This window comes from Entelurus aequoreus, linkage group LG07 (assembly GCF_033978785.1).
Source record: "Entelurus aequoreus isolate RoL-2023_Sb linkage group LG07, RoL_Eaeq_v1.1, whole genome shotgun sequence".
NCBI classification, from domain to species: Eukaryota; Metazoa; Chordata; class Actinopteri; order Syngnathiformes; family Syngnathidae; genus Entelurus; species Entelurus aequoreus.
In genome coordinates this window covers 65,475,526-65,503,294 of record NC_084737.1, presented here as the reverse complement: position 1 = coordinate 65,503,294, position 27,769 = coordinate 65,475,526, and the positions used below count along the sequence as shown (strand labels likewise).

General features: G+C 36.6%; 2 protein-coding genes and 1 long non-coding RNA gene across 6 annotated transcripts in view; 1 reads left to right on the top strand and 2 right to left on the bottom strand.

Annotated features, from left to right (window-relative positions):
* Positions 1-410: 410 nt before the first annotated feature.
* LOC133654166 (deoxyribonuclease gamma-like) lies at positions 411-7,967 on the bottom strand. The gene is made up of 9 exons (XM_062054256.1): positions 7,896-7,967; positions 7,676-7,823; positions 7,506-7,594; positions 6,024-6,110; positions 5,836-5,957; positions 1,238-1,350; positions 948-1,105; positions 694-790; positions 411-613 (listed from the first exon to the last, which is right to left on the bottom strand). The coding sequence occupies exons 2-9, from the start codon at positions 7,814-7,816 to the stop codon at positions 533-535; spliced, it is 888 nt and encodes a 295-aa protein (XP_061910240.1). The 5' UTR covers positions 7,817-7,823; positions 7,896-7,967; the 3' UTR covers positions 411-532.
* On the top strand, positions 967-19,407 carry LOC133654167 (uncharacterized). The gene is made up of 4 exons (XR_009826841.1): positions 967-1,111; positions 1,260-1,373; positions 13,472-13,601; positions 18,840-19,407. It is a non-coding gene; the product is annotated as an uncharacterized LOC133654167 (long non-coding RNA).
* The window catches only part of LOC133654164 (trichohyalin-like), a 23,455-nt gene continuing 8,906 nt past the window's right edge, over positions 13,221-27,769 (bottom strand). For 3 of the 4 annotated variants that reach the window (XM_062054252.1, XM_062054255.1, XM_062054253.1), the window contains exons 7-14: positions 25,907-25,993; positions 21,536-21,607; positions 21,351-21,458; positions 19,216-19,356; positions 19,004-19,133; positions 18,750-18,928; positions 16,287-16,403; positions 13,221-13,567 (exon numbers count right to left, since the gene is read on the bottom strand). In XM_062054252.1, coding sequence (XP_061910236.1) covers positions 13,358-13,567; positions 16,287-16,403; positions 18,750-18,928; positions 19,004-19,133; positions 19,216-19,356; positions 21,351-21,458; positions 21,536-21,607; positions 25,907-25,993 — 1,044 coding nt within the window. In that variant the 3' untranslated portion in view covers positions 13,221-13,357. The remainder of the gene's footprint in view (positions 13,568-16,286; positions 16,404-18,749; positions 18,929-19,003; positions 19,134-19,215; positions 19,357-21,350; positions 21,459-21,535; positions 21,608-25,906; positions 25,994-27,769) is intronic. The other variant, XM_062054254.1, reaches the window with a different exon arrangement.

Sequence of the window (27,769 nt, the reverse complement as noted above, 5' to 3'; positions counted from 1 at the left end):
TATGCGGGAGGCAGCGTGTAGGTAAAAAGGTATCTAACACTTAAACCAAAAATAAACAAAAGGCGAGTGCCGCTAAGAAAAGGCATTGAAGCTTAGGGAAGGCCATGCAGAACGAAACTAAAACTGAACTGGCTGCAAAGTAAACAAAAACAGAATGCTGGACGACAGCAAAGACTTACAGCGTCCACAAAGTACATCCGAACATGACATGACAGTCAACAATGTCCCCACAAAGAAGGATATAAATATATAGTATAAACATGCACTTTATGTTAATCTTGGAATTGAATAGCATGATTGGTCATGCATGAAATGCGGTTGGTATAATAATAATACATTGTATTTGTATTGCACTTAACATTTGAATAACAAATCTTAGTAATGCACCACACTCATACATGCAGCTCATGTTTTATTGATAGTTAAAGGGGGCCAAGGTGCTGAAATGTAAAACGTGTAGTTGTCAGAAATTGCATTGGGTTGTATTTTCATTAATTAAATATCTAAAAATGGAATAAAAGTACAGTTTCTTTTACAGCTCATTGCGGAGGAGGTAGCGATGGTTTGGCTTCAGGTCCACCTCCACGGGGAAATGATCGCTCACCTCCAGGGCCTAATGTGTCAACGGTTAAAAAAAAAAAATTCAGGTATAAATCCAGAGCAAAAAAAGTGCTTTACTTTACAAGTTATTACCTCCTCTTCTGACAGATGGAAAGTCTCTTTAAAGTTGAAGGGTCGAGCTGACCCAGGGATTATAGTGGAAATAATCTCACGGCCATGGACAATAATCCTGATTTTGAAAGATGAAGTCAACTTTTCATGCTAGCTGCAAATCACTTATACAGATAAAATCTCCAAAAATGTTAATTTGAGCTATAAACATACAGTATGTCTTAATGCAGCTGCATGATTTCCGTGCATGTTTTCTCAAACACTTTCATTCCCACCTGTCATAGGCACAGTGAGTCTTTTCCCGGACGGTCGTGTCCTCCTCGTCTCCAATCAGCCAACGGAATTTCGGATCACTTCTCAGACGGACGGCTCGCCAGCCCTTGATGGTGACGTAGCTGCACGCGGCGTTCAGGTCCCCTAAAATCATCGCGTTCTGCAGGTAAACGCCAATGGAACAAAAGGAGAAGTTCCACATGACTTCCATTTCATCATCAAGCATGCGGTGGGAAGGAAGCAGCACAAGTATAGACCAAGAATTATGCATACACAAAAAAAAAAAAATCACCTCTGTGTTCCATTTCCTGTAGATCTCTTTGAACACGACATAAAGTTCATCCATCTCCTTCATGGCCGTTTTGGGACTGGTGTGTTGGCCGATGAGGACCACATCCTTCATTACTAAAACACAAAACAAAAACAAGGTGCAGTCGTCCATCGCCACAACACGCTTCACTTTTTAAAGCATAGTCTGTGTTTTATTGACCTAAATTAAGCATTTCTTAAGCGTGAAAATGTCTAAGTGAACTAGAAATATCAATACTACAGTAGGAGACCAAACCAATCACTGCATGCTGTTTAGTTTTGTGGCCACTGATTGGCTCACCTCAGACAGCATTACTATATTGGATTAAATGAGTATTGAAGTGAATTAATTAACTCATATTGCGTTCTACAGCACGGTGGTACAGGGGTTAATGCATGTGCCTCACAATACGAAGGTCCTGGGTTCGATCCCCGGGCTTGGGTCTTTCTGTGTGGAATTTGCATGTTCTCCCCATGACTTCGTGGGTTCCCTCTGGGTTTCCTCCGGGTATTCCGGCTTCCTCCCACCTCCAAAGACATGCACCTGGGGATAGGTTGATTGGCAACACTAAATTGGCCCTATGTTTGAATGTGAGTGTGAATGTTGTCTATCTGTGTTGGCCCTGTGATGAGGTGGCGACTTGTCCAGGGTGTACCCCGCCTACCGCCCGAATGCCGCATCCAGAATCCAGCACCCCCCGCAACCCCAAAAGGGACAAGCGGTAGAAAATGGATGGATGGATATTATGTTCTACATATGGTGAATGTTAAAATTCACCTTGGAGAAAGAAAACCACCAAGTTGAATTAAATAGTGGTATTTCAGTTTGAGCACATAAATAGATAAGGCCCCTTAGTTTGATATTCGCAGGTGGATTGGATCACTTCTCGTAGGAAAAGAGGCTCTAATTGGGACTTCGGAATGCAAAAGTGATAACCATATCCTTGAGAAAAGACTACCTGTCGAGCTCCACGCCAACATTTGAGTTATGACTTAAAGCAGTTGTTTTCCAGACACTTACACACGAACATCTGCTTTTATGGTCAGGATGCGCTCTCCCGACTTAGAACACACACCCAGAGACTGAAAGGAGGAATATAAAAACTGATGGTTTGGCTTCTCCAGTGAGGAGTCCTTCATTTTTTGACCTAGGCTCCTCCGGATACTGCAGACCTGTTTAATGACGCTCGCTTGTGATAAAGCAACTAAAGCAAATCGCAAAAAGCCGCTGCCTGACCAGGGCTCAGAAAATCTGCAGACACTCCTCACACCCCCACCAAGGACTGTTTTCACTGCTGAACTCTAGAAAGAGGTTCCGCAGCCTCCGTAGCAGAACCTCCAGGTTTTGTAGCAGCTTCTTCCCTCAGGCCATCAGACTCTTGAACGCATCAAAATAATTCCCTCGATTCCCCCCCAAAAACGGATTAACTCGCTGGAATATAAAGACAATATAACATACATCCATAAACGTGGATGCATATGAAAAAGTGCAATATATTTATCTGTACAGTAATCTATTTATTTATATCTGCACCTTATTGCTCTTTTATCCTGCACTACAACGAGCTAATGCAACAAAATGTTGTTCTCATCTGTACTGTAAAGTTCAAATTTGAATGACAATAAAAGGAAGTCTCCGACGGAGACCCGGGAGGGGGTAACAAGACCAGAAATCCACTTCAGTATAAAAAATGTATTACATTGTTATTTTATGTCTTGAGGTTTCTCATAATGTTAAAGAAGCACTAAGTAACTTTTCAACTTTCATCAAATATTTTCATAACTTTTGGGATGATACATGGACTTACAACTAGTTGAATGACACCTCTGTATTGGGTCTGTATTGCTTTCACTGGCACTTAGCAACTAATGTGTTGACTTGCTTTACGGCATACGTCACTCTCCCTTTTCCTATTCGTTAAAAAAACGGAAATCGATGCGAACGCCTGCGTGCCGCCAGAAAACTGAAAGAAGAAGAAGAATGCCTGCGTGCAATTACTGCTATCATGACAGAAGGTGCAAAACTACCAAATAAATGAAAAGGACAGTCAAGAATCAACATTGTTCCGGCTTTCACTCGCTGACACAGTGTCCGCCCTGAGACTGGGAGGTTGTGAGTTAAACCCCGGCCGAGTCATACCAAAGACTATAAGAATGGGACCCATTACCTCCCTGCTTGGCACTCAGCATCAAGGGTTGAAATTCAATCAATCAACAATCAATGTTTACTTATATAGCCCTAAATCACAAGTGTCTCAAAGGGCTGCACAAGCCACAACGACATCCTCGGCTCACGTCCCACATCAGGGCAAGGAAAAACTCAACCCAATGGGATAACAATGAGAAACCTTGGAGGGGACCGCAGATTGTATTATCCATTCTTATGTGTATCAAATAATGTCTATTTTTACACTCTGAAGTAAAAGAAAACTTGACTTATTTTTATATTAGATTTATATCTTAGTATTATGTCCATCCATCCATCCATTTTCTACAGCTTGTCCCTTTCGGGGTCGCGGGGGGTGCTGGAGCCTATCTCAGCTGCATTATTATTGTATATAATATAATATTATTATCTATTTATTTATATGTAACTGAATAAGGACAAGTTATATCATTATTAAAATTCATATTCTGATCACTTTATATTGAATTTGATGGCATTTTTCTTGTAAAAAACCCCCACATTATTTAAGGGGGTTTATCTAGATGTGTTAATCCCATCTTTAAAAAGTCAAACGCCGAATTAAGTCTAATTATTTTTACATGTGTTTTAAAATGCTGGTTTCAACCAAATCCATGCAATAATTAGTTTTTTAGTGCATGTAAACATAAGTGTGTGTGTGTATGAGGCGGCGACGTTAAGGGGGAGAAGTATGTACAAACATTATTCTTAACAAACTAGTCTATTTGTCCATGTATCATAATGTGGAACTGAGCGCCCAAACAAAGAATCCCACATGTTGGTGATTCAGTCTGTGTTCTTTTCTTAGTATGATTGCAAAATAGGCCCCATGGGGCCAAATAAAGTTGCAAGTGACAACACTTTGATAAAGAAGGTGCGGAACACTGAGTTCAAGAAAAAACTACAAAGAGTACAAAGGCGGTCTTTTCCTCTCGGCTCATCGCCGTCTTTGCCAACAAGACTCTTCAATAAAGGTAACATTATTATTTTGAGATAAATTGTATGATTCTGTCATTTACGAACATTTTGGTTTGGATTATTGACGAAAACCGAAGTATCGCTATGCAATATCTGAAAAAGTTAAGCATATTCCACTTTCAGGTAAGGCAGGGGTGTCAAACTCAAATACAGAGTGGGCCAAAATTTAAAACTGAACAAAGCCGCGGGTCAAGGTTGAACAAATTAACCTTTTAATAGGGACCCAAACAAGTTTTGCATTGAATATTGAACAAGTAAGGCTTATATAACTTTATAGTGACATGCAAAATCGAGTTTCAAATAATAATAATAATAATAATGAAAAAATATCAATGGCATATCAAATAAAATTTAAATAAAAATTTAAAGTCTCTTTTCTATTTCCAGCCTCCTGAGGTAAATATCAAAATAAACTTTTTCCACAGGCTAAAAATAAATTTGAAAATAAAATAACAATAATGAATTAATCAAACATTCAAGCCTTGAAGTAGCAAGAGAAAGTGCATGAATAAAACGTCAATTATTGCTCAGTTTGCTACACTGATTTGTTTTAACACTGAATATGGAACAAGCAACGCTTATATAACTTAATAGTGCAAAATCAACTTTCAAAAAACAAACGAAAAAACATCAATACAATTTAAATAAAAAATGTAATGCCTCTTTTCTATTTGCAGCCTTCTGCGGTAAATATCAACATTAACTTGGGGGGCGGGGTTTGGTGGTAGTGGGGGTGTATATTGTAGCGTACGGATGTTCTCCCGTAATGTGTTTGTCATTCTTGTTTGGTGTGGGTTCACAGTGTGGCGCATATTTGTAACAGTGTTAAAGTTGTTTATACGGCTACCCTCAGTGTGACCTGTATGGCTGTTGACCAAGTATGCATTTCATTCACTTGTGTGTGTGTAAAGCCGCATATAGTATGTGACTGGGCCGGCACGCTGTTTGTATGGAGGAAAAGCGGACGTGACGACAGGTTGTAGAGGACGTTGAAGGCAATGCCTTTAAGGCACGCCCTCAATAATGTTGTCCGGGTGGAAATCGGGAGAAATTCGGGAGAATGGTCGACCCGGGAGATTTTCGGGAGGGGCACTGAAATTTGGGATTTTTCCGGGAAAATCGGGAGGGTTGGCAAGTATTAATATTAGCGGTGAAAGCGGTGTTACAGCGGCACCACTGCTGTATAATACCGGCGGGCCAGCTCTAATGTTAATTTGATATTGCCTCAAGGGCCAAATAAAATTACACAGTGGGCCAAATTTGGCCCGCGGGCCAGAGTTTGACACCCATGAGGTAAGGTAAGTAAGGTCCAATGATTCATTCTTAAATTCCACCAAAAGGCGAACATCTTTGAATTTTTGTATTTTTTAGATTTAATAACTCTTATATTTGTATTGTGTGATGCTTTGTTTGTTTACATGTGTTTGGGGAGTGAAAGCGAACGATGAAAGGCTCCCTGGAGAAGACGTCAGTGTCATTGGTCCCCTCTTGCACCTGTTTAGAGTACTGATACTGCTCCTTCACCTGCAGCACGTTGTTTCTATGGCGATGATGAGAAAGACAAAATATGAACATGATATTTTGACATCATCTACAAAGATGTTACCTGTAAATGTAGACGTACTGCTCCTTATAGCTCTTCCTTCCCAGTCTCTCACTTTCCACATAGGAATAAGAGTTTGATTGGTCAAACCTGCAGACAAAAGGGTGCGTTTACACTTTGTTAAAAGGTTCTCGGTCTACTTCCGCTCGAACGTGAATGCCACGCGGACCAAAGACCAGTGTTAATATTCCAGCAAAAAGTATGCAGAAATGAAAAATATGGAAGAGAAAATACATTGAAAGTGTTTTCGCTATGCTCTGTTCTAACCAAGGGTGTCCGATACAAATGTTTCACTTCCGATATTATATGTTAAAATAGGCTTGATCGAGTGAAATTACTCAGAACAGTCGGTATGAAAAGCACTAACCTTATAACTGGATAACATCTTGGAGAAGCTGTCTGCTCTGCGAAGTATGATGAATTAAAAAAAACAGAAACTGACAATTTGCGTGAAATGTTAAATCTGTTTTGGCTCGCTCAAACGCAAACATTCTAATCTGTATTGTTTTCCCCGGCTAGATCGAACTGGTAAGGTCGTTGCTTTGAGATTCTCCCTAAAGGACAGTGCAGTCAAGACGCTACAAATTCCTTCCTTGCCTTTTTATGGACACAAACCTGTTTGTTGACTTTTGTTGGACTGACTGGCTGTGTTATCACGATAACACCCGACGAACACCGAGGTCGATGAAAAAAAGCGACTCTTCTCTGTACTGTTCTGGAAATATAATTTTGTTGTGCTTTTTAAGTGCAATGACAATATATAATTCCATTCCATGGTAGATTCAAGTAGATTGATCATTTGTTTTTTTGGCGACGCCCGGGGGTCACAATATTTCATTAAGTTTAGGTCATGAGGCAGTAAGTTGAATGATGCGGACACTTTTGTTACTGGAATACTTGTATGTAAGTAATATGCAACTATAATTATTTGATACTTGTCTATATTGACAAATGTTGTTTTAGACTGCAATAGTGTTCAATTAAGGACACTTGTTTTGTATTTTTAGCTTGTGTGCTATTTTGTGTATTGTGTAGATCTTGGCTACTTGTAGCCGATAGCCTGTCATGTTTACCTTTCTTGTTTATCTTTTTGTGAATGACTTGACAAGAAAAGACCAACCTTGGGCTGCTTGTATCAGAGAGTTTAGATGCAAGCCGATATCATTTGTTTTTGTTTAGCTTTTTTTGGGGCATCGCTAGTTCCGATGTTTTAAAGGTATCATTTTTACAAGGTTTTTAATGAAATCCAAGCTGGTCAAAATAGCAGAATATAAAACTAAGTTAGTATTGGCATTAATGCTTGAAATATTTGACTTACGTCATTTGTCATGACAGCTTTGTGTTTATGTTGTTACTGCGCATCCCTCAGTCCTATGATGAAATGATCAGTGCATGTGAATTCTAAGGTTTAATCTCTTTTTTGTTAATTTCAGTCCCATAATACATGATATCAAGTTTTCAAGCCAGTTACATTATTAAACAAACCTGTTAAGACCTTTAACCAAGGCTTGCAATGCTCGTCCTTTAGAGTCCCGAACCTCCTGAATGAGACACACGTCACATCGGGAAATAATCTTTGGGAAGAAAATGAAAGAAAACGCTCATACAAATCAACTTATTGGAGCTGATGTTGTGGTTGCAAAAGTAATGGATACCTTCATTAGAACCCTCATAACTTTCTTGTTGTTGGCTTTGGCTTCACCAAAACTCTGCACGTTAAAAGCGCAGATCTTTAGAGAAAAAGCCAGGTCCAACGCACACATCCCCGTGATAAACAGCAGGCCTGCGGTCCTCATCTTGTGGCTGATTGACGCATGTCAAAGAGGACAAAGTGAACTTATTGCGAAAAAAGAGAGTCCAGGTGTGTCTTCTTACCTGCAGCGAGCAGCTTCCAGCTCGTATCCATGTGGTGAGTGCTGGTGTGGAACATGCAGGTAAAAGTGGGTGTCGTGGTTGTGCTGTGTCAGTGCCCCGATGATAATAGAGCTGCATCTGGAACTGCTAAAACGACCCTCAATACAACAATGGTCACATGAGCACTCACTCAATTCAGCTTTAAAAGAGGCTCTTTAAAAGATGATTGCTTTTTACAAATGTTGCTGCAGTGTTATTGATTATTCAGGGAACAAGAAGGTGATGCTGAAATATCCTTCATACACAATATATCAGCGTGTTATACACCATGTATTAAAGCAAATGACCCACTTGGTGAGAGCCAATAATAATAATAGTCATAATAACAGCCAACAAAAGTAATTAACAATAGCCATATTATAATATAAAACATGCCCCACAGGATCTATTGATATGACTAAAATATTTAATTTAAGAATAATGCACCTGAATATTCGATTGAAAATCTGGAAGCAGCGTTTTTGTTTCATCTGACATCACATGGACAAAGATAAGACCTTCTGGAGGAAAGTTCTGTGGTCAGATGAAACAAAAATTGAGCCGTTTGGCCACAAAACCCAGAAATATGTTTGGAGGAGAAAAAGTGAGGCCTTTAATCCCAGGAACACCACGCCCACCTTCAAGCATGGTGGTGGTAGTTTTATGCGCTGGGCCTGTTTTGCGGCCAATGGAACTGGTGCTTTAAATGGGAAAATGAAAAAGGAAGATTACCTCCAAATTCTTCAGGACAACCTAAAATCATCAGCCCGGAGGTTGGGTCTTGGGCGATGTTGGGTGTTCAACAGGACAATGACCCCAAACACACGTCAAAAGTGGTAAAGGAATGGCTAAATCAGGCTAGAATTAAGGTTTTAGAATGGCTTTCCCAAAGTCTTGGCTTAAACGTGTGGACAATGCTGAAGAAACAAGTCCATGTCAAAAAACCAACAAATTTAGCTGAACTGCATCAATTTTGTCAAGAGGAGTGGTCAAAAATCCAACCAGAAGCTTGTAGATGGCTACCAAAAGCGCCTTATTGCAGTGAAACTTGCCAAGGGACATGTAACCAAATATTAACATTGCTGTATGTATACTTTTGACCCAGCAGAGTTGGTCACATGTTCAGTAGATTCATAATAAATTCATAAAAGAACCAAACTTCATGAAAGTTTTTTGTGACGAACAAGTATGTGCTCCAATCACTCTATCACCAAAAAATAAGAGTTGTAGAAATGATTGGAAACTCAAGACAGCCATGACATTATGTTCTTTACAAGTGTATGTAACCTTTTGACCACGACTGTATACACATTTGAAAAATATAGATATGAAAAATATATCCATCAAAATACAATAGTACTATAAATTAATGAATTGTATCGATATTAGTAATACAATAATATTGCGACTAGGGGTGTCCTGATCCAATATTGACATTGGATATCAGTCCGATATCAGCAGAAAAAACAAGTATCTGATGATATCAACCTGCATCTAAACCACAGGTGTCAAACTAATGGGGGCCAGATCTGGTCCACCACATGATTTCATATGGTCTGCCCCATCATTTAATGTGGCTCTCCACATCTATCAATGTGTTTGATTTTATATGGTTTGCCACATAATTTAATGTGGCCCGACAACTTTTGTTTTGGCCCTCCACGTCATTAAATGGAGTCATCACATGATTATATGTGATGTGCAACGTCATTAAAGTGTGGCCCGCCATGTGATTTAAAGTGGACCTCCGTGCCAAGTGTATTACAAAGTATCCAGTAACAAACATGTCAAAAACAATTACCACTCCACTTCAACTTAAAGACAGCATAAGTACATTCCAGACAGTTAACAATAAAGAGGTTGGTGTTTTTCCATACATCCCATTATTCTGTTTGACTAATGTCCCTTGCTCAAACCTTTTCTAACATTGCACAAAATAATACAATAACAAAAGTACGTACTACGATCAGTGCTGTTATCGGTATCAGCCAATACTCAAAGCTCCAATATTGGTACGGATGGATGAATGTTGTCATTGCATTTAAAAAGTACAACAAAATTGCATTTTCAGTACAAACCCGTCCAAGAACAGACATATGGTAACTGGGTGGACGGAAGGGGAACACTGATCGAATCACCAAATGGGCGGCGGCCCGTAAAAAATGTAGGAAAATGGTAAACATGGGGGGAAGCAGGAGGGGAAAAAAGTACGCAGCTAAACACCTTGGGGGGAGGAGAAAGCATCCTGCCTGAAGTTGCCGCCACCAGGGGCGCTGCAACCGTTTTCCGTCCTACCGCGTGGGTTGAAGCGTCGAAGGCGTTCAATGTGGTTTGTGTGTGTGTGTGGTGTGTATTTTCCGTTAAAGTGTGTGTGCAAGCCTGCAGATTGGCTCTGTTCCGCGACCTTGGTGCTCTCGCAAATGTGATAACAGCCAGTCAGTCCAACAAAAGTCAGCAAACAACAGGTGTGTGTGTCCATGAGAGACTTGGAAGGAGTTTGTTGCGTCTTCGCTGCACTGTCCTCTAGGGGTCTTGAAGCAACCATCTTGCTAGGTCGCTAGCAGCCAAGGAAAACAATCCAGATTAGAATGTTTGTGTTTGAGCGAGCGAAAACTAATGTAAACTTTTCCCCTTAATTGTCTAGTTCCGGTCCTCAAATTCATCATACTTCTGCGGAGCAGATGGCATCTCCAAGATATTGTCCAGTTTACGATTTAGTCCAAAATCACAAAAGTCTCTGGCTGGGTGAATCCTTCCATCATTTGTGGCAGCTTTAGGGTAGCTGCTTATTTCAGCAAGACAATGCCAAGCCAATATCTGCACGTGTTACAACAGCGTGGCTGTAGTAAAAGAGTGCGGGTACTAGACTGGCATGCCTGTAGTCCAGGCCTGTCTCCCGTTGAAAATGTGTGGCGCAATATGAAGCGTCAAATACCACGACGACGACCCCGGACTGTTGAATAACTTAAGCTGTACATCAAGCAAGAATGGGAAATAATTCCACCTGAAAAGCTTAAAAAACTGGTCTCCTCATATCCCAAACGTTTACTGAGTGTTAAAAGGAAAGGCCATGTAACACAGTGGTAAAGATGCAACTGTGCCAACTTTTTTGCAATGTGTTGCTGCCATTAAATTCTAAGTTAATGATTATTTGCAAAAAAAAAAAAAGTTTCTCAGTTCGAACATTAAATGTCTTGTCTTTGCAGTCTATTAAGCTGAATATATGTTAAAAAGTGCAAATCATTGTATTGTGTTTTTATTTACAAATTACACAACGTGACAACTTCACTAGTTTTGGGTTTTGTATATATTGCGCACGTACGATTGCACCATGCAAACATCAAAACAAAAACACAATTTTAGACACAAACACACACCGCGGTGGCCTCTGCGGTGCTCAACGCCATCGTCTGCTGGGGTGGGGGCGGCGTGGCCAGAGACAGGAACAGATCCAACAAAGCAAAATTATTCACATGTGAATAATGCTGTCTAATAGACTGTATTTATATTATTCACATGTAAAAAATACCTAAGTGTTTATTGTGAGCAGCATGGTTGTAGAGGGGTTAGTGCGTCTGCCTCACAATACGAAGGTCCTGGGTTCGATCCTGCGCTCGAGATCTTTCTGGGTGGAGTTTGCATGTTCTCCCCGTCAGGGCCGGCCCGTGGCATAGGCCGTATAGGCAAATGCTAAGGGCGCCGTCCATCAGGGGGCGCCACGCCAGTGCCACAAATGTTGGAGGGAAAAAAAAAAAGAAAAAAAAAAGGTGGTACTATTATTTCTAAATACATAAAATAATCCCACGTTAATTAAAATGCAAAGTAAATCCTATTTAATAGAAATATTATTTGTTACAACATTACGCCCCCCCTCCCCCGGCACGGTGCGCCCCCTCCCTTCCCGTACCATGACTCTTTTTGGACGTCACCACATAAAAAAATCAACACAAGATGTCAAAACGGCCAAAACTGTCAGGTGCCCAGGGAAGAAAAAAGAGAAAAGAAGAGGCGAAACGAGAAAAAGACAGAGGTAGCAGTATAGGTTAGCCTACATGAAATTATTTGTCTGTTACAGAATGTGATAGTAACCTGGTTTTTAGCATTAAGCTAATGCTACATGATTCGGCAATTGCTAATCAATAAATAGCTAGTTCTGTTTTAACGTCGGGTTAATATTGTGGAGGGGGCTAAATTGTTATGGAAAATAATAATGTAACGTTAGGTAATTACAGTACTCCCTGGTGTACAGTAATTTGTAAGTCATTCTAGTTAATGCAATATTAAAAAGCACAAATAGAGAACTCTGTAGGATCCCCTTTTTTTGTAATATAGTTGTTAAAGTCATACTGGTTTGATATCTTGTTTTGTGCAGTGCCTTATTTATATTGTATTTTTAATTTATTTTATGCAACTTGTTGACACGTTTTATTTTGTGTTTATGTATGTAAAAAATATTGTATTTCATATATACATTTTTTATTTTTTGTATTCATTTATTTATCCATATTTTTTTTTATCTTGTTAACTATTGTGATTGTTAATTTGCTTTCTTTAAGTAAAAAAAAAAGGTGAAAGACAAAGCTATTCGGTTTCTTGTGAGTATATACACTTCACTGCCGATGTGGGGGGGCGCCACCTAAAATCTTGCCTAGGGCGCCAGATTGGTTAGGGCCGGGCCTGCTCCCCGTGACTGTGTGGGTTCCCTCCGGGTCCTCCGGCTTCCTTCCACCGCCAAAGACATGCACCTGGGGATAGGTTGATTGGCAACACTAAATTGGCCCTAGTGTGTGAATGTGAGTGTGAATGTTGTCTGTCTATCTGTGTTGGCCCTGTGATGTGACTTGTCCAGGGTGTACCCCGCCTTCCGCCCGAATGCAGCTGAGATAGGCTCCAGCGACCCCCCACGACCCCGAAAGGGACAAGCGGTAGAAAATGGATGGATGGATGTATGGGTGAGCGAACTGTGGTGCTGAATTTCCCCCAGGGATCAATAAAGTACTTTCTATTATATTCTAACCAAGAGAGCCAACTCTGTCCTAGGCTGCCCACTAGCTCATGTCCGGTTGGCCCGGATGAGCAAAAATCCATCCTGGGAGACTGAAGTTTCCGATAGATGCTAATTCAGCCAGGGCTCCGTGAAGCTCGTCCTGGTCACTGGTCTGTGGTGCATACATGGCCATTACCAAAAGGCATATTCAAAATTCCACCAAAAAAGCAGCGCAGAAGTCACAAATGTGCCTAAACCTTCTAATTTCATGAAACTTTCTTATTCCAACCCTAACCATCAATATCAGCGATATGATCATACATTTTTGTGTCTTTCATTTATTTTTTTTACACACATACAGTACATACTATCACATCACACCCACATTCAACTTCAAAGTAGGACAGACATCAACAAGCAACACATTAGCAGAGGAAAGGACAATCCTCCCAAATGGTCAAAATGGCCGAAAACAGCCTGGGCGTTTCGGGGATGTCCTTAGCATGAAATGCTCTTCAAGTTGTTTCTCCATGTGAGAGTAGATATCCACCACTTGCTCCCTGAAAGGCAGATGCTGCAGCCACAACAAGATGACACCACCCCCAGCCAGCAGGAGGAGGAAGAAGACCACCATGGTAAATGGATTCCACCGGAAGACACGTCGCTTCTGCGTGGGGAAAGCAACCATACGGTGCATTTTGGTATGAAATGGCTAAATACACACACACACACACGCACACACTTGTATTTCTTACCTTCTTGGGACCTCCGAAAAATGCCTACCTCTTTAGGACCACCCTTTCCAGATATATAAAGATTTGTATTTACAACATTAATAATATATACATAATATGCAAATATAAAAAAGCTTGTTGTGAATAACGAGTTGGAAGTTCACAAGAAAAAGGTTACAATTTCACCAGAACATTTTTGAATTTTGGCTGTATTATACTAAAAGTCGTAATTTTACACAGCGCAAGTCAAAATTTTACAAGAAAAACTGAACATTTGTGCAATGTTATGATAAAAGTTGGGATTTTACTCAATAACAGTCGCAATTTTACAAGAAAAAGCTTAAAGTTCTGGCAATTTTATTAAAAGAGTCGGAATTTTACTCGACAAAAGTCACAGTTTTATAAGAGAAATTAAAAATTTGGGCAATATTAAGATTAAAAGATTAAAGTACCAATGATTGTCACACACACACTAGATGTGGTGAAATTTGTCCTCTGCATTTGTCCCATCCCCTTGGGGAGCAGTGGGCAGCAGCGGCGCCGCGCCCGGGAATCATTTTGGTGATTTAACCCCCAACTCCAACCCTTTGTTGCTGAGTGCCAAGCAGGGAGGTTATGGGTCCCATTTTTATAGTCTTTGGTATGACTCGGCTGTATAATAATGATCTGAATTTTACTTGGCAAATTAATGACAAAAGCAATTTTACTCAAAGAATGTCACTATTTTACAAGAACAACAAAAAAAATGGCAATATTGTAATAAAGTCAGAATTGTATATGACAAATGTCACCATTTTGCATTAAAAAGTAATAATTTTGCATAAAAAAGTAATAATTTTACGAGAAAGAATTGCAATATTACAGAAACAGAAAGAATATGAGAAATTGTTCCCAATTTTATAGGAAAAAAAGTCAACTTTATAAGAAAAAGATTGCTTTTAGTTAATTTTTTTTTGGGGGGGGGGGGATTTTTTGTTCATAATTGGTTTTTAATCTTCATTATTTACTTCAAGTTACTACAGAATTTCTCTATATACATATTTATTTTATTTTTTTAATACATTTTGGCCAGAGGGGGTGCATTTCAATTTCTTACACACACTTGTTATTTCATATGTTGACCAGAGGGGGAGCACTTTTAAAACCGACACACAGCCAATTTGAAAAATCCCTCCTGTTTGGGACCACCCTAATTTTGATAGATTTCACCACCAGGGGTGCAAATGAGACATTCTCTATTAGATGCAACGGTTTTCCATATTGGGACCATGATTTATGTCCTAACTTGTTCACCGGTCCTCATATGGAAGCTACTTTTCCTTGTTGACGTCCTTGTTGACGTCTCAAGAAGGGTAGAAATACAACACACACACACACACACACACACACACACACACACACACACACACACACACACACACACACACACACACACACACACACACACACACACACACACACACACACACACACACACACACACACACACACACACACACACACACACACACACACACACATAATTGTATTTCTTACCTTCTTGAGACCTCCGAAAAATGCCTACCTCTTTAGGACCACCCTTTTCTAGATATATAAAGATTTGTATTTACAACATTAATAATATATACACACTATGCAAATATAAAAAAGCTTGTTGTGAATAACGAGTTGGAAGTTCACAAGAAAAAGGTTACAATTTCACCAGAAACATTTTGAATTTTGGCAGTATTATAATAAAAGTTGTAATTTTACTCAGCGCAAGTCAAAATTTTACAAGAAAATCTGAACAGTTGTGCAATGTTATGATAAAAGTTGGGATTTTACTCAATAACAGTCGCAATTTTACAAGAATAAGCTTAAAGTTTTGGTAATTTTATGAAAAGAGTCGGAATTTTACTCGACAAAAGTCACAATTTTATAAGAGAACTTAAAAATTTGGGCAATATTATAATAATAATCTGAATTTTACTTGGCAAATTTATGACAAGTCATTTTACTCAAAGAATGTCACTATTTTACAAGAACAACAAAAAAATTGGCAATATTGTGATAAAAGTCTGAATTTTACATGACAAATGTCACCCTTTTGCATTAAAAAGTAATAATTTTACATTAAAAAAGTAATAATTTTACGAGAAAGAATTGCAATATTACAGAAACAGAAAGAATATGAGAAATTGTTCCCAATTTTAGAGGAAAAAAAGTCGACTCACTAAGAAAAAGATTGCTTTAAAAAAAAATTTTTGGGGGGGGATTTTTTGTTCGTAATTGGTTTTTAATCTTCATTATTTACTTCAAGTAATTAAAGAATGTCTTTATATACATATTTATTTTATTTTTTTAATACATTTTGGCCAGAGTGGGCGCATTTCAATTTCTTACACACACTTGTTATTTCATATGTTGACCAGCACAACCGACACACAGCCAATTTGAAAAATCCCTCTTGTTTGGGACCACCCTAATTTTGATAGATTTCACCACCAAGGGTGCAAATGAGACATTCTCTATTAGATGCAATGGTTTTCCGTATCGGGACAATGATTTTGGCTCTAACTTGTTCACCGGTCCTCATATGGAAGGTACTTTTCCTTGTTGACGTCTCAAGAAGGGTAGAAATACAACACACACACACAAAAACACACAGCTCACCGGTCTGTCGCAGCGTTGGCTGACTTGCCGGAGCTCTTCCCTGCACATTGATAATCTAGTCTGGCTGGACTGAAACTCTTGTTCCATTGTATGCAACTCAGTCTGCAGGAGCTCAAACTGTGCAGAAATCAATCAATCAATCAATACAATACCTGTACATCAATTAATTTTTCTATGTTGCATATCCTAAGGTTTGTGTGTGAGCTGGAGCCTATCCCAGCTGACTTGGTGTGAGTAATCTACATAGTCTATTATTGGCCTAGCATTCATGTTTTTGAACGTGGGAGAAAGTAAACAACATTAAAAAGTAAGAGTTTGGACTTAATTGGTAAAAGCTACAAAAAAGTATTAAAGACAATGTAAAAAAATATGCTTAGAAAATGAATTAAAAATATGAATGATGTAGAGTCTAGAAAAAGAAAGTTGCAATATAATGGAAAGAACTGATAATTCTATAAAAATGTAGCTCTAATATTACAACAATATAAAGATGAAATACATTTTACAATAATAAATAATTTATTTTTATAACGAAGTATGGAAATAACGTAGTAATGTTACAAAAATGCAGGGCTGCCATGCAAACTCATGGCAAATTATTTTAAAAAAATGTTTGTAGTGCAAAATAAAGAATTTGACACAAATAAAACATAAATGTGCATATCTTGCTGACACATCACTGGCCAGGATTTGATTCCATTATGATTGTTTACCAGCCAAAGACAAGACCAAAAGAGTATCTGTGGAAATTTGCCATTGTTTTCTTATCAGTGACATCTGGGGAAATTTACCATTATTTTCTTATCATTGACTAAGCAGGAAAGGGGTAAGAATATGTTTGTGGTAAAATTTCAAATGAAGCACCCTGTTATTCATTTCATTGATATTTTGCATGTGCTTTGTCATGCAAAACAAGTGGCCCCCACAGATGCAGGGCCCTATGCACAATATCAGCCATATGAAGGGGCAGGTCTGTAAGAAATACATTGTATTTTATGTGAACTAGCTCATTCATGAAAATAAAGTCAAAAATTGATATTTTTATAACATTCTAGTTTTAATATTTCAATAAAAAATTTGCAATATTACTAGAGAAAATTGTAATATTACAAGAATGTTATTGTTATTTCATGAGAATGTTTAATTTATGAGCAAATTCATGGTACTTAAGTCACAATGTAAACAATGATAGTTATAATAGTTTTTAAAAAAATGCTGTAATGTTACAGTAATTATTATTTTATATGAGATTAATGTTGTATTTTTATGAGGAAATATGAGTTTATTCATGAAAATAAAGTTTTGAAAAAATATTTTAGAAGAATTAAGAATTCTTCATACATAAAAATGAAGTTGCGTTATCTAAAAAAAATGAGAATATTGGTTTAAATATTTCAATAAAAATTCTACTAAAATGATTTAGTATTTGATTTTGCAACAATAATGTTGTAATTTCTTGACAATTTATGAGTAAATGAATGGAAATACAATTCTTTGTTCCAATTGAATTTTAGAAGAATAAAAAATAATTATTCATTAATAGATAATAATGTTGTCATCTTACAGTATACATAAGGAAAAAAATCAATTTTACAAATTTTACAAGAATAAAGTTGGAATATTCATAAAAGGGAAGTTGTAATAATATGATAACTTTTTTTGCCATAAAGTAAAAAAAATAAAGTTGTTATGTTACGATATTATAATTTTTTAAAATGAAAATAACGCTGTAACTTGTAATGTATGAATACATTCATGAAAATGAAGTTGTAATGATATGAGGACAAATATTTTACGAAAATGAAAAATGGTTTATGAAAATGAAGTTGCTATTTGAAAAAAATAAAATATTGCTTTAATATTTCAATAAAAATAGCAATTTTGCACAAAATAATTTGTATTTGTTGCAAGATTTTTTCAATTTATCACACAACAATAATATTTATTTCATGAGAAAGCAAATTAATGGAAATAAAGTTAGTGTTATGAAAAACCCCCAATTAATTTTACAAGAATAAAGATGATGTATTTATTCATAGATAAGAAAAAAGTTGTAATGTTATTACAAAAATTCAATTTTACAAGACTCTAGTTTTAATATTTCAATAAAAATTAGTGTTTTTATTGAAATATTGAAAACATTTTATATGAAAAATAATGTTGTGATTTTTACGAAATTTACAAGTAAAATCATGGAAATAGTCTTTTTTTTTTTTTAAAGAAAATCTATTTTTTGAGAATCCAGTTTTAATATTTTGATGAGTACTGTTTTGGAAAAAAATAATTTTATGAGAAGAATGATGCTCTAAATGTTTATGAGAAATACATTTGTGGAAATTAATGTTACATGAAACAAATTTAAATGTAATCTTATAATTCTAAGAGAAAAGCTAAATATTTGCCAGTAGTTGTGAGCGTACAGTAACATACAGAGTGTATATGTATTCTTAGTTTCCTATTCACCTCTTTCTCCTTAAAACTGAGCTCCTCCTGCGTGCGAAGAAGCTGCTCCTCCAAGTCAACGTTCTTAGATATTTCTTCTTTTTCTTCAAGTGTCCTCTCAACCATCAAGACTCCCTCAGGTTTCACTTCGTCCTCTAATGACTTCTGAACCATCGCATCCTTTTTCTCAACGTTGCCACCTTGGACAGCGTAAGAAGTGAATTACAGTAATAATTCATGTCTTTTGGAGAAAACAACGGCCGTTTAAATCTTACGGTTCTGCTCTTTGTCTCTGAGAAATTGGTTGTATTCTTCCAGAAGACCCATGCTGAACTGTAACTCCTTCATGTCTTGTCTCTGAGACACCAGCTCCTCTGTCAGCGCAGCCTCTCTGCATCTGGACAGCTACACAGCAACACTTTCATCACCAAACACCTTCACATTATACACCTCTTATGAATTCTTCATGAAACATATCTGGGAATACTTCAATCTGGACTTGCTGCTGTCGCAGTTGATCCGTGCGGAGGTCTTGTTGCTGCCTGAGATTTTCAGACGTTAGCTTGAGCTCCTCGTAAAGACTCTGCATCTTCAGGACGTCCACCTTTGCAGTAATCAGCGCTTCCTGCTGATACAGCAATTTGACACTGCATGAAAGACTTGTGTTGACTGGTTTCATTTCTATGGGCCTGTTTGTTTGTGCACAATCTCCTGTCTATATGCCGGATTTATATTGGTTTTTACTGATTAAATGTTTCCATGCAGGTACAACATTTGGATTAAAAAAAAACCAACAAATTATTCGCTTTTTTTTTTAAAAAATGCATTGATAAAAAAGGGCTTTCATTTCTATGGGCCTGTTTGTTTGTGCACAATCTCTTGTCCATATGCCGGATTTATATTGGTTTTAACTGATTAAATGTTGCCATGCAGGTACAACATTTTGATTTTTTTTTAAAAAATACAAATTATTCGCATTTATTTTTGAAAAAAATGCATTCATAAAAAAAGTGTATCCGTCAAATTTTAGTAAATAAAAAAAATCTGACTATAACATGAGAGAAATGCTTTTTAAAATGTTATCTTGTAACATCAGGTTGCAAAAAAGCCGCTGCCTGACCAGGGCTCAGAAAATCTGCAAAGACTCCTCCCACCCCCACCAAGGACTGTTGTCACTGCTGGACTCTAGAAAGAGGTTTCGCAGCCTCCGAAGCAGAACCTCCAGGTTCTGTTACAGCTTCTTCCCTCAGGCCGTAAGACTCTTGAACGCATCATAATTAAATTATCCCCTCAACTCCCCCCAAAATGGATTAACTCGCTGGAATAAAAAAGACAATATAACATATATCCATAAACGTGGATGCATATGAAAAAGTGCAATATATTTATCTGTACAGTAATCTATTTATTTATTTATATATATTTATATATATTTATTTATTTATATATATATATATATATATATATATATATATATATATATATATATATATATATATATATATATATATATATATATTATTTATATATATATTTATTTATTTATATATGCACCTTATTGCTTTTTTTATCCTGCACTACCATGAGCTTATGTAACGAAATTCCGTTCTTATCTGTGCTGTAAAGTTCACATTTGGAATGACAATAAAAAGGAAGTCTAAGTCTAAGTCTAAGTAATTTGTGTTTATTTTTATTCAGTTCCACACGATTGTTAATTACATAAACGGTTGATTAGCTTTTTTTTATTTAATTATATATATATAATGTGTTTGTCAAATTGTAGCATGAAAATGTGAAAAATGCTGATTATTGCATAAGGTTGTAATTGTTCTTTTTTTCAGTCAGTTCCACACAAATGTAAATAAAAAAAAACAGTTTTTAAAATGACTAATGTAACTTCATGTTGATTCATTTTTTTCTTCTTTATTTTTGAGGTTTTTTTTGTAATTATTCTTTTTATTGGAATCATCTCATCCTATTTTTTTAAACCACAAAAACATAGGTATTTTTATGTTGAACTGACAAAACAACGATTTATAATTTATTATAAACTATAAATACAATATATATAAATATACCTGTGCAGTATTTATATGCCAATTTGTGTTAAACTATTGTATTGTGTCTGTTATTCAGGGGAAAAATATATATTTTCTATCTTTGCACTGAACTAAAATGAATAAAATTCAATAATTCAGGAATAATTGAAGTAAAATACATACAATTATTACATTTTTCTATTATATATATATATATATATATATATATATATATATATATATATATATATATATATATATATATATATATATATATATATATATATATATATATATATATATAAATAAAAAATGAATATTTTCACATTTATATTTATATATTATAATGGAATTATATACATACGTATAATATATTTAAAAACTTTTGTATCACTCTAGCACTCATTTTGATATAGTCTAACACAACAGTAAGTGAACATACTATTTTGATATTACTGTGGGGAACGAGATGACCGAAACATTCTTTTTTTCAAATTAATTTACAATATGTACACTTTTTGCATTGTCATCATTGACTCACACACACACACAGCCTGTAATATATGTAAATATATATTTGTACCCCAGCCTCATGTTTCTCCTCGGTGACCTTATGGGTCTTCTCCCCATACATGACTTTCTGCTTCTTCATTTGGAGCACCAGCTTCCTCGTAGCATCCTTTGGAAACTTCTGCAAGGTACAAGCAGGCTTAATGTAAATACTCTGTTCAAAAACTCAAGGGTTTGCCATATGTTGTGTTTTCATACCTGCAGGCAAGCTTGCAGCTGTACCTCCAGCACCTTGATCCTGTTTCTTAGCACTTCTTCGCTGCAGCGAGCCTGTGGTTTGCAAAGGAAACCAGTTCTGCACGTTAAAAAGATATGGTTCATGTGCCTAAACATTTACACCTGCAACTTGACACTAAAAGCATTTTTCATTTAAATCAACAAATGATATATAAATGGTTACAAATGATTTTCCCAGGTGAACTACAGTATTTAACACAAAGCAGGGCCAGCTTCTACAGAGAATGCTGTTTTACATCGTCATCAATTTAGTCTTTGTATTTAACTCAATTGTGTACTCAAATTTATTTGATCATCTTTATATTTTCCTGTCATTCAGCATGTGGAGCAATAATTGAGGCCGTTAGATTCAATTTGAACTAACTCTACCTAGCAACAAACAGCTGAGAAATCGCATAACTTCATGTGTACATTGTTTTGATATTGAAAGGGAATTGCACTTTTTTTTTGGAATTGTGTCTATCATTCACAATCCTTATGTGGGACAAGCACACATATTTTTTCATGAATTCTAACTTGTAAATAAAGGCTAGCAAGCATCAGCTACTAATGGAGGTAATGGGATTCTCTCCATTCCGCCTATAAGACGCTCTAAAAACATCCAAACATCTCCATAGTCTTTTTATTTACATGCTATAAGTATGTAATGTATTAAAATGCACATAATAATGTGTAATATTTATGTGTTTTGCTCATTTTAGGAATGCGGTGACGTACTATTTTCGCAGACACATCGCAATGTTCGTTTTGTCCTTTAACAACAACAACAAATCATAGCAGACCTAATGAGAGTCAACAACGACTACTTTGGGACAAATGATAATCCAGACCCTTTTTTTGAGCCTGAATATACAGAGGATGAGCTACACGTTTTAAAAGCTGATTGAGCAGATCCATCAGGTAGCACTATTGCTAAGTGCTAAACAAGATATACAAACTACAAACATAATAAAACAACCACTTACTGTACAATGTCTGCTCTCACAGGTATGCCCACTGATGGGATGTTTATATCTTCCCCTTTAGATGAAGAATTAATCATAAGGTAAAAAAAATAAAATAAAGTTGGGTGCAAACCAGCGTCTTTTCGTGTCTTTTGCCATCTCCGGGTCTAAGTTGAATGTTAAAATTGACAAAATTCTCAGTTCATGGCCACCTTCTACTATACAAGTGAGAGGCACGATTTGTAATATAAAATTAACTTTTACCTTGTGACAGCACAAGCTTGTTAGTCGCTAAAAATAGTTTGTCTGCGTTAGCGCTTATAATGACATAATCGCTAATACTTGGTCAATATTCAGGTCATCACATGTAAATGGAGTATTGTTGGAGGTTTTTGAAAGTTTTTAGAGGACTTAATGGGTGCAATAGCGTTTAGTTACTTAGGTTTCATTGCAGTTTTCCGCAAATCAAAAGTGATATTTCTAAAAATGTCGACAAAGTACATTTGCGACGTGTAGGTGTTTCCATTAAAGGGTGTTATGCGTCACGAGCCGTAATTCTCGTAAAAGCCCTTCCCGCGAGACTCTGAGAAAGATGGACGCTCTGCGTTTCCATGGTTTTGGAGCTGGGATTACAACTGCAGTCACGAAGGCGATCTCTCAAAGGCAACGTCGTTACGTATGGCAGCGGCCAGGAATAAAGCATTTTTGGGAGAGAATTGTGAGCGAGGAATTCACAGACCAATTGTGGATTCACGGGCCCCCTCGACATTGTTCGGGGCATGTGGGTCTCTCCGAGCCTGCGGATCGGACTCTATTGCCAGGAAGTGACCTGCGAGACCCCCCTCTCCCCACTCCCCCCGGCCTACCGATCGGAAGTGAGACCAAGACGACCAGTCAGCCCTCATTACACACTACAAAAAGTTGGGTTAAAAAATAACCCAACATTAACCCAACTGCTGGTTCAAAAAAGGATGAGCCCTTTATTTGAGTTATTTTAACTCAACATTTTGGGTTAATTTTTTCCAACCCAACTTTTGCATTTAATTATTTAACCCAAAAGTTGAGTTATGCTAACTCAATGTTGGTTGATTCATAACCCAACTATTGGGTTTAATTTATTTAACACCAAAGCTGAGTTATGCTCACGACAATTTTGGGTTATTCCCAACCCATCTAATGGGTGGCGCAATTTAGCGCTCCTTAACCCAATAGTTGGTTAAAAATTATCAATTTTACTGCTGGTTTGTCCTATTCCTTCCCAACTACTGATCAAAATGATTTTTATTCCATTAAAATATACTCAAAGGCAAGATATGAGTGACATTTTTTTTTACAAAAATTGCCGTGTGTGGTCATAGTAGTCCTATACAGCATGCTCAAATATGTTCATGTGCATTAGATGTGTGATTGTAAATAATGTTAATGAGATTAATCCATGATAAAATTCCCTTCAAGAACAAAGTAACTTTTCAATAAAAAAAAAGCCTTTTACCCAAAAATGCATTACTCATTGAAAAACAACCAAAAATGGTTCATAATTTTGAAAACCCAGAAATTGAGTTAAAATAATACCCTTATAACCCCAAAAAATGGATTGCTCCTCATAAAAATAACTCCAAAATTTAACCCAACACTCGCAACTCATAAATTGGGTTATCAAAATAACCCAGCATTTTTTAGTGTGTATCCTGCAGTGGCGCCCCACCGGTTTGGTGTTTAGGTGCCGTGTAAATGCGAAAAAAAAGTGTTTCCATCATGCTTTTGTGACACAGTCTGAAAAACCACCTCAATAGAGCGTAAAAATATTTCAGAGGTTTTTCAAGGTAGGGGTGATTCCATTACCAGTTTCTTATTGCGATATTTGCGCATTTCCTAGGGGTAATAGAAAAGCAGCTATTGATAGCCACCTGGCACTTGCCATATTTTACAATTTAGAATGCATTATAATGAACAGTGTTGGGACTAACGCGTTACTAAGTAACGCGTTACTGTAACGCCGTTAGTTTTTCGGCGGTAACTAGTAATCTAACGCGTTATTTTTTTATATACAGTAACTCAGTTACCGTTACTGCATGATGCGTTACTGCGTTATTTTACGTTATTTGTATGTAGTATCGGCTAGAAACTGAAGATCTGAGTGTGTTTTATTGGAGCGCTCCGGTGGAAAAGAAGAGGCGTGCTTCCCCCCCCCCCCCCCCCCCACAGAAAGCACGCCTCCCCGCAGGGGAGACGTTCCTCCAGAGCCGTACTTCGGGTCTAGCAACCTTCACTTTACCCGGAAGAGGGTCTTTACAGCTGAGGGTGAATGACGAGCCCGGCGGTTTGTTGCAACTTTGTGACTTTATTGCACGCAGCCATCCACCAAGCTAGAACACCTGCACGCACTCACTGTCGCCGCTCCCTCACCTCTCTTGCCCACTCACTCACTGACGTCACTCACCTCTCATGCTGTCATATCTTAAAGGGCCACACACACACACACACACACACACACACACACACACACACACACACACACACACACACACACACACACACACACACACACACACACACACACACACACACACACACACACACACACACACACACACACACACACACACACGCTACTCTCATAACAACTAACAAGACATCATGGCGAAGCCAGAAGTCGAGTTTTTTAACATGGAGACATTCTCAATACTTTTCTTTTGTCGAGCACAAAGAAAATAACATTTTAGTTAAATGTAAGTTGTGTCTTCGATCAAAGATCCTATCTACTTAGAGTTAAAGTTAAAGTGCCATTATGTTGCAGCTATTTAAAATAGTTTTGTCAATTTTTTCTGGCCTGAAATAAATTGGCCCTTTGAAACATATCTTTGTCTTTGTGTGTTGTATGTAGAGCACATTGCTTTCTGAGTTCAGTGATGCAAATGCATGTCAAGTTGATCAACAGATTGTATTATTCTCCAGTGCAATAACAGTACTGAAATGAAGGCTAAAAGGGCATTAATGGGAGCCTTAAAAAAAGGGGGGGAAAAAGAAGTAACTAAATAGTTACTTTTCACAGTAACACATTACTTTTTGGTGTAAGTAACTGAGTTAGTAACTGAGTTACTTTTGAAATAAAGTAACTAGTAATTGTAACTAGTTACTGGTTTTCAGTAACTAACCCAACACTGATAATGACAGGTACAATTCTCAAAAAAAGTGTGGTTCCTCTTTAGCATACTATTGGCAAAAATCTGTTTGACATAGTTTTAATGACTGCAGCGGCCTTCCTGTGCATTCATCAGAGTGAAGGCAGGAAGCTGAAAGCAACCGCATGTGTGTCTCTTCCTGCCTTCCTCTCAAAGAAGACAGTGTTGAGTCTTCAACACGGTCTTACGCAACGTCAACCGCTTACCTTCCATATTATGTTGGAGGAGTTGAGGAACTGTGCCGTGCTCTCCTCCAGCTTCTTCTTGATGGCTTCCTCCCTCCACAAGGCCTCCTAATGAGGGGCAAAGGATACAAGTGAAGTAAAGTGTTACACTAAATGTAATACAGGTGTTTACTGTATTTAAATGTACTCTATTGGAAGTGTGTTGGCCAATGTCTAAACTTGATGTTAGATTTTAGACTTCTTCTCTGTGTCTGTAGCTTTAATGCTTCTCTGTGTCTGTCAGCATTTCTTCAACAAATTGTGATTGACAAAAGTGCGATTGAATGCACTTTATTCATTTTTACTATTACATGCACTTTATCAACTTTTTCCTATTCTTTGCATTTTATCTATTTTTTACTATTCTATGCAGTTAGCCATTTTTTACTATTCTTTGCATTTTATACATTTTTACTCTTCTATCGATTTTATCCACTTTTTACTATTACATGCACTTGATCATATTTTTACTATTCTTTGAATTTTATTTTTTATTTTTACTATTCTATGCATTTTATCCGCTTTTTACTATTCTTTGCATTTTATCATTTTTTAAAAGAAAAAGTGGATAAAGTGCATGCAATAGTAAAATATTGCATGCAGTTTATCCACTTTTTACTATTCTATGCATTTTATCCACTTTTTACTATTGCATGCACTTTATTCACTTTTTAAGGTGCATGCAATAGTAAAAAAAAGAAGTTGATGAAATGTATAGAAGAGTAAAAAGTGGATAAAATCGATAGAAGAGTAAAAATTGATAAAAATGCAAAGAATAGTAAAAAGTGGATAAAATGCATAGAATAGTAAAAAATTGATAAAATGCATGCAATAGTAAAATATTGCATGCAGTTTATCCACTTTTTACTATTCTATGCATTTTATCCACTTTTTACTATTGCATGCACTTTATTCACTTTTTACTATTCTTTGCATATTATCCACTTTTTACTATTGCATGCACTTTATCCACTTTTTACTCTTCTTTGCATTTTATCCACTTTTTACTATTTTATGCATTTCATCCACTTTTTTTTACTATTGCATGCACTTTATCTACTTTTTACTATTCTATGCATTTTATCCACTTTTGTTTACTATTGCATGCACTCTATCCACTTTTTACTATTGTATGCACTTTATCCACTTTTAAGTATTGCATGCATTTTATTCACTTTTTTACTATGCGTGCACTTTATCCACTTTTTACTATTGCATGCACTTTATCCACTTTTTACAATTACAAACACAGTATCTACTTTTTTACTATTACCTGCACTTTATGGACTTTTTTTTTTTACTATTATTAACACTTTATCTACTTTTTTACTATTACATACACTTTATGCACTTGTTTACTATGCATGCACTTGATCCACTTTTTTACAAATGCAATGTAACTCTATAATAGATATTACATTTGCCAAAGTAACGTTATATAGTAGAACAAGAGGACAGAAACAATACCAAAACTATATGTGAGCCAGAGTGCTAACATTATAAACAGGTTCCATTGTATGCAGGGCCAAATAGGACACAATTAAATGTATATACAGTACATATCCTAAAATAATGATGCATGTCAATAATTCATCATAAGTGAAATTAAATATGTAAATGTGTTATGAAATGTGGCAATAATTGATTTAGTGTAAAAATAAAATTATGAATGTTATCATTTACGATTAATTATTCAATCATTTAACTAATTGTTGTTTGTATTATTTAATTAATTATATTTAATTAATAATTTCACGATTTAATTAATTACAAGAAACCATCATTTATCCCTGTTATTTGGTTGCGGGTACCTGAATTTCTGCAAAGTAGGAATTATCAACTATG

Coding starts and splice junctions, on each gene's coding strand:
- LOC133654166 (XM_062054256.1), bottom strand. CDS start 7,816: ATGAGGACCGCAGGCCTGCTGTTTATCACGGGGATGTGTGCGTTGGAC. Junction 1,351..5,835: donor CTTTCACTCCCCAAACACAT/GTAAACAAACAA, acceptor TTTGTGTTTTAG/TAATGAAGGATGTGGTCCTC. Junction 614..693: donor TCCATCTGTCAGAAGAGGAG/GTAATAACTTGT, acceptor TTGACACATTAG/GCCCTGGAGGTGAGCGATCA.